Source organism: Ostrea edulis, chromosome 9 (assembly GCF_947568905.1).
Source record: "Ostrea edulis chromosome 9, xbOstEdul1.1, whole genome shotgun sequence".
NCBI classification, from domain to species: Eukaryota; Metazoa; Mollusca; class Bivalvia; order Ostreida; family Ostreidae; genus Ostrea; species Ostrea edulis.
This window is the reverse complement of record NC_079172.1, coordinates 39,049,681-39,062,894: the sequence shown is the minus strand read 5'-3', so window position 1 is coordinate 39,062,894 and position 13,214 is coordinate 39,049,681. Positions and strand designations below refer to the sequence as shown.

At 35.1% G+C, this 13,214-nt stretch overlaps 2 protein-coding genes across 29 annotated transcripts in view; one reads left to right on the top strand and one right to left on the bottom strand.

The window, feature by feature from the left end:
* The window catches only part of LOC125658707 (pentatricopeptide repeat-containing protein 3, mitochondrial-like), a 67,852-nt gene extending 58,509 nt beyond the window's left edge, over positions 1-9,343 (bottom strand). Inside the window, exons 1-2 of the mRNA XM_048890085.2 lie at positions 9,230-9,343; positions 260-312 (exon numbers count right to left, since the gene is read on the bottom strand). Of these exons, the coding sequence (XP_048746042.2) occupies positions 260-312; positions 9,230-9,285 (109 nt within the window). The 5' untranslated portion in view covers positions 9,286-9,343. The remainder of the gene's footprint in view (positions 1-259; positions 313-9,229) is intronic.
* Positions 9,344-9,506: 163 nt separating this feature from the next.
* Positions 9,507-13,214, top strand: part of LOC125658706 (basic salivary proline-rich protein 1-like) — a 64,909-nt gene continuing 61,201 nt past the window's right edge. For all 28 annotated transcript variants that reach the window (XR_008798537.1, XM_056149163.1, XM_048890081.2 and 25 more), the window contains exon 1: positions 9,507-9,648. The gene's annotated coding sequence lies outside the window, so the exon portion shown is untranslated. The remainder of the gene's footprint in view (positions 9,649-13,214) is intronic.

Here is a 13,214-nt window from a genome sequence, read left to right as displayed (position 1 = left end):
TAAAACATAATTAAACCATTGATGGAAGATAACAAGTTCATTCTTTAGCAATATAATTTGAACTTTGAATTTTGACCCTAAAGTTAGTAACTCATTAATCTGTTGTACCTTATCAGAATTAACTGGCAGATGATTAATAGGATTAACCATCAATATTTAATTAAGATTTAAAATATTGTCGCCATACTGCAGAAGTTAGAAATGTCATTGATAAATCAATGATGATTGACATGATAAAATTCCTGGGTGTGTTTCTTACCCTTTGAAGCACTTTGTAGTTGAGAACATGATACACATGAGACTAGCTGAACTCTGCAAATACAAAAAAACCCCATTAAATTACATCACTACAGCACCTGATACGCTCATCACATATTAATTCATTATAAACAGATGAAAGTGCATGACACAAAATCATGTCAACCTTAATTGGTGCAATGATTGCCCCAATATGCTTTAAGGTCTGAGATAAAATCAAGATTATTTCTTGTAACTATTGCTCATTGCAACTGATTTGTCAGTATATCTCTTGAATTGTTCAAATCACTACACAGGAATATTTCAAAACATATATTATTTTAGGCCAAAATAAAATATGTATGTGTTTCCAGTTTTCCAACCCTAACCTACGTTTTTCCTGCCAACCCTAAATATTTTATTGAGGATATATATACATATATTAAATTACTATTGATCTTCAATGTTTGAGAAGTATTTGTAATGTATCTAGATCTGTATTCAACGTGTCTTAAATACTAAGATTTTGAATAAAATGTTTTACCTATCTACCCTACCTAATTTTATTGAGAAGTGAACGGGTTAAAGAAGAAACAAGCTTAAATTCTATTTTGGCCTTATTATATATATTAAAGAGAGAGAGAGAGATAAAGAGAGAGAGAGAGAGAGAGAGAGAGAGAGAGAGAGAGAGAGAGAGATAGAACTTCTTTCACATGGTATGAATTACTATTTTTGGTAGTACAAAGAAATGTCCTGTAGCTAAAGAAGTGAAAATTATTTCCATAATTTCCATAAAGACATAGTATGATAGTAAAGGTCCAGAAAGTACTGCGTCAAGCGGCCTGTATTATAATAGAGTAATGCATCAAGCGACCTGTATTATAACAGAGTAATGCATCAAGCGACCTGTATTATAATAAAGTAATGCGTCAAGCGGTCTGTATTATAACAGAGTTCTGTGTCAAGCAGCCTGTATTATAATAGAGTAATGTGTCAATCGACCTGTATTATAACAGAGTAATGCGTCAAGCGGCCTGTATTATAACAGAGTAATGCGTCAAAGGGCCTGTATTATAACAGAGTTCTGTGTCAAGCGACTTGTATTATAACAGAGTAATGCGTCAAGCGGCCTGTATTATAACAGAGTTCTGTGTCGAGCGGCCTGTATTATTAACAGAATAATGCGTCAAGCGACCTGTATCATAACAGAGTAATGCATCAAGCAGCCTATATTATAATAGAGTAATGCGTCAAGCGGCCTGTATTATAACAGGGTTCTGTGTCGAGCGGCCTGTATTATTAACAGAGTAATGCGTCAAGCGGCCTGTATTATTAACAGAGTAATGCTTCAAGCGGCCTGTATTATAACAGAGTAATGCGTCAAGCGGCCTGTATTATAACAGAGTAATGCGTCAAGTGGCCTGTATTATAACAGAGTTCTGTGTCAAGCGACCTGTATTATAACAGAGTAATGCGTTAAGTGACCCGTATTATAACAGAGTAATGCGTCAAGTGGCCTGTATTATAACAGAGTTCTGTGTCAAGCGGCCTGTATTATAACAGAGTAATGTGTCGAGCGGCCTGTATTATAACAGAGTAATGTGTCGAGCGGCCTGTATTATAACAGAGTTCTGTGTCGAGCGGCCTGTATTATAACAGAGTAATGTGTCGAGCGGCCTGTATTATTAACAGAGTGATGCATCAAGCGGCCTGTATTATTAACAGAGTAATGCGTCAAGCGGCCTGTATTATTACAGAGTGATGCGTCAAGCGGCCTGTATTATTAACAGAGTAATGCGTCAAGCAGCCTGTATTATTACAGAGTGATGTGTCAAGTGGCCTGTATTATAACAGAGTAATGCATCAAGTGGCCTGTATTATTACAGAGTGATGTGTCAAGTGGTCTGTATTATAACAGAGTAATGTGACAAGTGGCCTGTATTATTACAGAGTAATGCATCAAACGGCCTGTATCATAAAAGAAGAATAAACCTCCAGAGACCCAGGATGCATCACATCGTGACAAGTATGCTGAATAACCTTGACTTACCATTCCTTCAGGAATGGGGCAAGGCCAATGGTATAGTGTTTTTCTATAAACTGGTTGGGGAGTACCAGCCAGTGATTGGGATAAGCACGCGCCCTGCGCCATAGTCGCATTAAATTAAAAAAAGGCGCATAGAATATTGAAAACAATGTGCCGCTAAGGCACATATCATTTATATCTAGTTTGAGCTTTTCCTCAACTGACTTCGTAGGTCTACAAACTTTTCAACTTTTGAGCCCCCACTGAATCTATATCGCTTTAGTGCTTGAAAAATCTTTATTGCTATAGTGCTTTTGTAATAGTACAACTTTACATTCTTTTAAGCGCAAGTATAACTTTGATTTCCTCTGTATCTAATCAAACAGTAAAAGGTTATCTGATTGGTTAATACTGTTAAATTGTAATTTTAACGTGCACAGACTGAAGATGCCACAAAAAAAATTCCTAAGCGTGACAAAGGGCAAACTTTCCTTAATTTTCGTCTGAATGATAAGCCAGTACCAGAAGTAGACACTGTAGGAGCAGAAAATGATGATGCGGAAACATCAAATCAGACAATCATGATGAGATTGATCAATCCTAAAGTAAAACGTAACTTTAACACAGATAAGAAAACTAAAGTTACCTATGGCAATACAGTCTGTCAATATAGTGTTTAGATTATAATTTACTGGTCTCTTGGACTCATCATTTTAAAATGTCACATAAAAATTTCAATATGGAGCATTCATTTTAGAAATGTCACATTGATACTAGCTGGTAACGTGCCATTGTCACATTTAGCAATTTGCCAGTGCTCCAAGTTGCGACTAAAACGGTCGCATTTGCGACCAGAAAATCGATTTTGCGACTTAAGGTTATATTCAAGTCGCAATTTTGCGAGTGAAGAAAAATTGGGCATCCAGTAGAATTTTTGTAATCGGGATCGGAAGTCTGAATAAATATTTTTCAGTCTCGGTCAAAACAGCGTTTGAAAACAATCAAGATGGCGGTAAAACGAGGGTTAAAGGTATCACACCGGTAATTATTTTCACTATATATTACTATAGAGGGAAAAAAATCATTAAAAATCAGTTTACAAAATTGATGCCAAATAACGCAGTCAGACACGTTCTATGTTACCTATCTCGTCTGCAGACACCAGAAAAACAACACCCTATGCGGCATTTTCGAAAATAAATTACCCGCAAACAAGACTACCCTCAAATCCATGTGTTTTTCACATGTGTGTAAACAGCCGGAGTGCACCTCAGGAAGTAGCCTCAGCTACCAACAGCAAATAGTTCCTTTGTATACACTTGGTTATTTCTACAAATTACACAAAATTTCCTAATCAGGGGTACAAAAATTAAGAGAAAAGAAGAAGAGGAAATGAGAAAAATAGCGCAAGGAAAAAAAATATTTCTTTAAATATATGGAACTACAATTGACTAAGTTCATTTCGATTGGACAATTACCGGTGTGATACCTTGAAAAGAACTTTGGATTTATCAGTAGTAAAACGTAGAAGCCTCGGCCTAGTACATGTAATGAAGAAATCAAAGAATCACACGGAGAAAGTTCTGCATTTAAAGATGACATAGCTGTGTCTAATGAAAAATGCAAAAGTAAAGGAAGAACCCCAGTCCTAATGGCTGAAGAAATTTTCGTGGTTGATATACAGAGATTGCAAAATGTTTTGTAGAATTTTTTGTGAGACCAAGCAGCCAGCAACGTCCACAATTTCTGGACACCCATTGTCTGATTTCACCACGACTTGGTGTACATCTTTCAAATGTGGAAGTGTGACTATTCACGGCAACAGTAAGAGACACGTCTTTGTCAGTGACTGCATCATTAGCAGTAAGTCGAGCGGGGCAACTCTTGCTGCTAATTTTCACAGACAATTACGAACTCGGGATGTAGTGTTCTTATTGATGCTGGTACTGATTGTTCAGCAAAAGATCCAACAAAAATAGAAGCTCTTATTCACATAAGCAGTGAAGGCCCACGTATTGAGGACTTTAAAGCAAATCCTTGTGTGGAAGGCTGGGTTTTCTTCCCCAGAAGCGTACTGTAAAATATGTAGAGGATGGCCCAATGCAATACAACTTTTGCCAGAGTAAATACTTGACTTGTTAGCATCCATCATGTTTCACAGCACATTTCTATTCAGTTTAATAATAAAACAAACAAAATACTTAAAGGGTGTTGATTTTTTTTCTTGAAAGATATTCAAATTTTAAAAAAACCTTGTAGGTCTTATTTACAAAATCTTTTACCATGGGGAATAGAAATTTTGAACATGGCGACTAGAAATTTGAAAATGGCGACCAGAAATATTTTTAGGTCGCCATTTTGCGACCTGATAGCAGATGTGACTTGGAGCACTGTTTGCTTATCGCAACCAGCACTGCCATCTCATGACTAGACTATGTACTGTAGTACAGTGGAGCCTCGGTAATCCAGACGCCATTAATCCAGACGCTTCACCTTCCGGACGATTTTTTTAGGGAACAGAATTTTTATACATTATTTTGCATCATTAATCCAGAAATTCACGTTCCGGATCTGGACGGTCACTTTTTACTACAAAACGTTATAATGCATTGAAAATTGTACCGTTAATCCGGACGGTAATTTTGTTTAGGGAAGGTCTGTGTCGGACAATTTTAGCAAGGCGTAAATTATAAAGAAAACAAGCCAAACTGTCTAATTGAAGCGATTACCTGTACCCTGTCAACACCTCCCTCCAATTAGGTGGTGTGTGATGATAAGTCCGTTAGATAGCACGTGCCGATCGAGACATTGTATTGCCAATTTTCGCACATAAGATCTTTATTGCGTGTAGTGTTGAATTTTGTAAATAAATCTGTAGCATATTAATATATAGTTTTGATCAATACCCTAATAGTATTAATAAATTAAACATCATGCTGTAATGATAATTTTTTAACTGCTACACATATCAGTTGTACTGATTCGTAAATTGATATCGGCTTATTCAAATCTAAAGAGTGTAGATTATACTTCTAGATTCTGGATTTTATACTGTTGATTGGCGTGAAATATACATGTATGTTCATGCACATGTAGTATAAGTTTTTAACGTTTAGAATGTCACACATGTAGAATGTACCTGTGTACGATTGATTCTTGTTTCAATGTTGTAGAGCTTTATTGCTTTCGAATTTTTAAACTCTGGGTAGAAGTGAGAAAATTACCATTTTAAGGAAAATGACAATTAAATTCTGTATGTACCTGTAATGTTAGTTTCAACCGAGTTTTGTTCCGTTATTATCGCATCATGAAAATAATAGGTGCGCATGACTAGGTCAAAGCAGTAGCAGGTCTTGATATTACGAGCTTAAATGATTTTGTTCTCCCGATATTGTCTTGGATAATTATAGAATAAGAAATATAAACTTTGGCAGATTGAATTTTGGTTAAAGAATGTTGTCAACTGACATGATAATCACGAAATTCTTATATCAACTTTGGACGATGAAGATTGTTTTAACAGACCGCAGAACCCGTGAATCGTGACAGATGGAAATTACCGGCCTCTTTAAGAAGTGAAAGTGTGATGAAATGTTTGAAGTGTAAATGATTATGTTAGTTACTAATGATTTATTTACTTATAGTTACATAAAGTGCTTCATTATTTGTTTTAGTGCATACGGTACACAGTTTTGTATATTTATTTGTAGGGATCATAATGTACAATGTAAGTACAGGCAAATACACTGAACACGTACATTAAATTTTAGTGCTTTGAAATGCATGTAAATGTTAACATTATCATGTGTTTAATTCACTATGCATCTGATTCAATAAAGTAGGCACATATTGGTTACTTATGTAAAGCTAGAAAATATGCAATTCAATTATCCGGACGCTTCATTTATCCGGACGATTTTGCTGGGAACCAAAGTGTCCGGATTAACAAGGCTCCACTGTATATGGCTAAATATAATCCTAAGCACCTAATTGCACTGTGCATACATTTGAGTTATTCTGCATTCCACTACCAGTACCAATAAGTGCAGTCGCCATAAAAAAAAATTGCTGACTATTAAAGAGTTAACATATTAGAATCTGTTACTACAAACAATACTAAGAGCGTGTTTGATTACAACAAAACTGGATTCGGTTTTTGAATCTGGTTTCGTAAACCAACTGCTTGTAATCAAACGCTCAAACCGAAACTGGATTTTAGCAAGATGGCTGTCAGTAATGTAGAATGCTATCCATGGCTTGAGTTTTTGTTTGAGGATGAAGGAATTGACCTTTATACGTATTATTCCCAACCTGTTGTAAATTTCTTTCGATAGCAGGACTGATTTGGGTACGGAACGACCTGTGATTTATTTCTTCTTTTTATTGAATGTTAACCCTAGCTAACGTGTAAATGCGTTTCCATAACCAGTACACATGTATTTACAGGGAACGTCTAGGCCATGTGCGTCTTGCTTTGGTTTTCCGTCTGTTTGGTAATTATATAGGTAAAACTGTCCCAAAATAGCATTCTGTTGTTGACATTTGCACATACGCAAACTATCTAACAATCTATAAGGATTAACAAATAACAAAACTTCAATAATGAAATGACAAAACTTATGGAACTTTATCGGCCGTCATCTTGAAACCAAAAAATCCAGCCTCAGAGCAGGATTCGCGGTTTCTCGAATCTGGTTCCGGTTTTGCAGAAACAAACGACACAGTTTACGAATCCGGTTTCGGTTTGCTTGTAATCAAACGCGCTCTTAGTATTTTAAACCATCAACAGTGAGATCTTTGGGGGAAAAAAATTTCTAAATCAGTAGTTGCATGACTGGTAATGTCAGCTTAGCTTAGGATGCCTTCAAATAGATTGGTTAAAAATTACAGTTTTCTTTTTATTGCATTTAATTTTTATGCTTAAATGCTTTGTATAGAGTAATCGTCAATCAGTAAATTCTGTATCTCCAATAGCAGTACAAACTATAATGAAATATATACTATCGGAATTCTTCCATATTGAGAAGGTAAATATGAAATGGTGGTCGTTTTCAGTGGCTTCAAAAATAGCCAGCTTTATTTACTGTGGGATTCAGGGCTCGCGCTACCCATCGCATTTGTCGCATTTTGCGATTTTTCAGAAAAAAATGCGACAGAAATTCCGGAAATGTGACACGGACATTTCGTATTTTAGTATTCGCGCGCCATTTTGAATTTCAGCTGTTGGCATCCAAACAGCCTCAGGGCTGTTTTACCTGTGCATAATGTGGATACCCTGTCGCATGGGAACAATAAGACTTAGAGGCGTCTTGTTTATTTAGCAGTTTACACAAAACAAAGGGTTGATCCTCTATGTGCAGGTAGGTGTTAATGAAATGAACTTTGCGCGTGCCAGTTGCCTACAGTACATATCGTAAATATAGAGATACCCCGAGTCATTACTGGGGAGCTACCTGTTTTGTACTGGATGGAATAAAAAGCGTGTGATTGTGCACACAAGCTATTCAATGGAAGATACTTCCGTGTTAATAAAAATATATAAAATTTAATTTGTCGGTTCATCACAGTACAAAAGCGATTTCATCTAGAAAGGTAAACTAGAATGTTCAGCTATATTTTCGAATCCATTTGACGTTAATATAGTGTATAAATAGAGGAATGTTGGGAAATTGCATTATTCTTTAGGTCTTTAGTTTGATCTATTTAGAAAATGGCCATGAGAAAACGCAAAACAGTAGTTTCTTCTGAAATTGCTATCTTGTCATCTTTTGACTTCACATCATCTTAAGCCATTTAAAATTTGTTTCAGACTTCATGAAGTCCCTTCTCCTCTATATGATGAGATTCACCAAAGGACCACTTTGTCATTCTGGATTTCAAGATGAAAACAGGATTCTTCAGTGAAAATGTGATGTGAAACTATGATCATGTGTTATGTATTACAGTAATTAATTTTTAGTAACTTTGTCAGTGACTTTTTCTAGACTGCAAATTTAATGAGTAATATATGTCATTTACACTACTAAAATGATTAATAAACATTTAGAAACTCATTTCTTGTCTTTATTTAATATAGCCAGTTTATATGCTATGAAATATTCCTATTTTTTTTCTGGTATGAAATAGAATTGAGTAAACTTAATAGCCAAAAACAATATTTAGAAATAAAACCATGATTGTGCTGCAATGTCATCAGACTGACTAAAAAGCAATCTGCTGAAATACAATCGATTTTCACAATATCCTAATAATTATAGTGATTTGTGATAAAAGCTAAACAAAGCTATGTTGTATACATTATGTAAGAATAATCAGAGATATATGTTGTATATGCCTCTTGAATAATATACATGAAATATAGATCTACAGTAAACGTGTATGAGTCGATGCATGCGCGCCAGGTTGCGACACAAAATTTTGGTCCAGTGTGAGCCCTGGGATTTACACCTTGTAAAGGTAAGAAATGCATGTTTCATTGTGATAGGGAGTTAATAGGATGTCTAAGGCGAAAAGTTGAGGGGGCAAGAAATTTGATCAGTCTAACCCATTTTAATCGCAACAAACGGCTGAAGTTCAGGAAAGTTTTCCCGAATCACTTGTATGACACTGGTCTGAGATTCGGAAGAGGCGTCAGTCCAAATATCCAGCCTCGACGAATCTCACCGTGATAAGTTAACTAGAACCTCCTGGATGAGAGCATCGTGCATGTAAAGACAGTAGGCTGTCTCCATGCAACCACAGGACTAAGTTTACCCCCCCCCCCTCTCTCTCTCTCTCTCTCTTGTATTGAACCTATGCTGTGGACCCCTTCAACATGTCATACATGTTTTATATGATTCAGTTTGAATTTCCTCTGTTCCTCAATCATCCTCGAAACCCATGCACAAAAGCAGGCTTGACTTCGAAGACCTTTGATCAAATTGGTTGACAAACATGGATCACTCAAATTAGACACTGAATATTTACCTGTGGATTTGCTTTGCTTTAAATATAAGATTTGAGCCCCTCAAACATGTTCCCATGTTGAAAATTAAAACTTTTCTGTACACTTGCCCCCTGATCGACGTCTAGGAGGCGCTTACAGTAAATTCGATCCCGATCAGTATTATTAACAACACAGTTCTCGATTGCTACACAAGTTCGTGTTTTATAGAATCCATTTGCAGGATTAAATCGTTTAATTAGACTGCCAATATAGTTTTAAAAGAATCTGAAGACTTTCAACAGTTCTCTTGGCAAAAGTTTTCCGAGAGACTTATCAAAAACAAAATAATTTTGAACCAGGAAGTGAATTTTAGAAGAGGAAGTCGTTACTCCGCGTCAAAGGTTTAATTACCCTTAAAAAATCTGGAGTCATGGAATAACAGTTACTCAGTTCGATTATTGTAAGTATTCTTAAAACTAATCGTTTATTTTGAGAATAACAAACGTTTTCCTGTTACCAACATCAATTAAATATTGACCATGTTCAATGATGTTGACTGGTGAGAGTCTCTCATGAAGAAGAGTAGGGGAGGTGGAGGGGTCAACAACATTCGTAAATAGTCAATATAACAGAGATATACACACTTATTGATTAGCCAATATGCATTTAATAATGCATATGCATTTGTTTTCATGCATTTATTCATTGCATTACTTAAATCAGAATAAATTAAACTGCAGATATATATCTGAATATTAAGTTCTAACTCTATAATTGAATTAGTATATTACATACATACACATTTATTTGTCATTGAGAGTGATGACATGTCATGCAGATATCAAAAGAAATTTTGAATTTATAAGTTGAAACTTCTCGACTGACGTACTATATTTATACATAATTACATATTCATATCTAGATATCTTATAAATCATTCCCTGAGGCTTATAATTAGTATCCAAAATGTTAGCATGCAGTATGAATTATCTGCATCAATTGATGGTAAAGTTATGAAATATATATACCATAACAATATTCTCTATTTACATGATGCATAAAACAACTGAATAATATTCTTTTTTGTGAATATTTATTACGTATAACTATATTCATCAATAATTTATTAAGTCACTGGAGATATATTACATGACTTGTATATATTATATTCACCACATTCTTCATAAATATCCAGACTAAATTGATTTAACATTCCTGTAACTTATATATTAAACTTGATTTACAAACCAATCAATTGCTGCGTCCAGGAATTTTCAATTAATTTAAAAAATGAGCATAATTGACAGTATAAGCATCAAGTGAATTCACTGTATCTATCTATCTTAGAATCTCATAATGCTCGGCACATTATATGCACATGAAATGTGTTACATGTATCAAACCAATGTACATACATGCACGGTGGTATGATGTCGAACTAAGGATGTTAGCTTAATTATGAACATAATGAATTATGGAAGACACATGCACGTATAAGGGTGTATCTGCTAAAATGTGTATGTTGGTGAATATTTTGTGAATATTGCAAATGTGTATGTTAATTAACAGGTACTTGCTTTACATGTATGTGAAAAGAAATGATTGCTTTTAGTATGTGAATTGTGAAAAGAAATCACGTGAAATAGAAAACAACTGGTACTCGATCTTTTTATTTTTCAATCTTCCACCATAAAATATAGCCCTTTAATAAAATCATTTATGGCTTACAATATACTTATATGTTTTTTAAAACTTCAGTTTATCTATGACTACTAAAACTAAGTTCTGATAATAAACACAGCAATTAACTGTTGAATTATTTACAAGCATGCACTGTTTATTCATTTGAATTTTACCTCTGCCTGAAGATGAGGGGTGAATTTCAAGAGTATTAAACTTATAAACATTGATGGTGACTCAACACAAATTTTGAAATAGATCCTCATCGTTGCATGGCCATGTTTTTATATGAGAGGGTGTGGTGGCTGCTCACTCATTGGAAAGATGAGTTTTCTTGGACTACTCTGGTAGTTTTATACCATGCAATGACCAAATCACATTAGACTAATAGAAAGAAGACCCAGGGGGGCGATTCATCTTACGTTAGAGCTCCCGATTTCAAGCCTTAATTCTTTGGTAACGGGCAGTCTGACTGTAAGCCAAAGAGCAATTATTTTTTTAAATTTCCAGAATGGATTATAATGCTTATGATAAATAATATGATAATGACATCAAATGAAAATGCCAGCCCTTTCTCACCAAATTGATAGAAAACCTGCAGATCTGTATTTGTGTGTAATTTTTGTTTCATACTAAGATAAAAGTCACTGTAAAGTACACATCATGGATCAATGTTTTGAAAACTTGAGAAAGACATAAAAACTTCCTGATGCCAGGTATAATTTCAGCTAGCTTACCTGATATATTGATAACAGATATATAGGGATAGCAGTGTGTCATTTTTCTAGTGGTGGTATAATCATGGTTATATACCTGAAAATTGATAGGTCACTATTGTATGTATGCATGTGTATTTGTTTCAGTGTTAAAAGCACAAGTAGGCCAGAAATTATTTGGTAGGTCTAAGGAAAAAGTAAAGATAACAAACCATGATCATGTCTCATAACTCCTAATAAGGAATACAAAGTGGAGAGATGGGTAAACACGGATCCCTGGATATACCAGAGGTGGGATCAGGTGCCTAGGAGGAGTAAGCATCCCCTGTTGACTGATCACACCCACCCTGGGTGCTATATTTTGATTGGGTAAACAGAGTAATCTGTAGTCCAAATCAGTGTGTAAAGAATAACCTAACAATTAATAGTCTAAGAGTAGTTTATCTGAAAACCAGACCAATTATTGTTAGTTGATTGATTGATTGATTGATTGTATCTTGCTTAACGTCTTACTCGAGAATTTTTCACTCATATGGAGACGTCACCAAGACCGATGAAGGGCTTCAAATTTAGGCCTATACTCGGCGCTTCGTTACGTCCATTGAGCAGTGAGGGTTCTTTAGCGTGCCACACCTACTGTGACACGGGTCATCCGTTTTTAAGGTCATCTCTGAGGACCCATGACATTCATACCTAATACCGAGCATTTGGCGATGGAACTGTCACTACCTGTTTTAACGACTTAGGTGCTCTAACCTTTCGGCCACCGCGGCGGTTAATTATTGTTAGTACATCAGAAAACCAAATCAGGGGTTTGTTAGTACATCAGAAAACCAGACCAGGGGTTTGTTAGTACATCAGAAAACCAGACCAGGGGTTTGTTAGTACATCAGAAAACCAGACCAGGGGTTTGTTAGAAAAAAGCATAACAGAAACCCATTTCCTCGGGTTAGTCAAAGCTTTACACTAGATGCTTATCATCTGAAAATAGCAATATTTTGAAAGTCTCAAGTTCATATTATTAATAACTTTAAAAATGAAATGTATGATCACTGCAGTATTCATTTCCTGTCTATAAAAAAAAGACAGAACTTTATTTTCATTCCTTTAACAATGCATGCATGTTTTTCATTAGACTTGCTCAAGTCTCTATGTTTTTATTACATTATCATTTCATCCAAATTTTACTGTGTTTCTCTGCTCTCTGCCATACTTAATGTCACACGGTCAATCCACTCTTGACATAGGAAGATATTGTCTGCTCAATATTTTGAATTGATGATACTACTCTCAATTAAATGATGTGTGTGTATAACCCTTTTCAATTTTGCACCATGGGGGGCATATGTGTTTTACAAACATCTCTTGTTGTTTTTATCATTTGAAGGACTTCTTTAAGTTTACAGATTGCATAAGTTGGAAAAGCAGAAAAGAATGTACAAAAAAATGGTGAATTTTGCAAAGTAGTTCCAAGGATCATCAAAGACAGAATATTTTGTGTTACTTGAAAGATATTACTTGCACATTGACATAAATCCAGACACCCATACTAATAAAGTTTGCCGTAAGTGTGTAAGAAAAGTCAATAAGGTGAATTAAAGTGTTTTGAAACTTAAGACAAACTATAAGA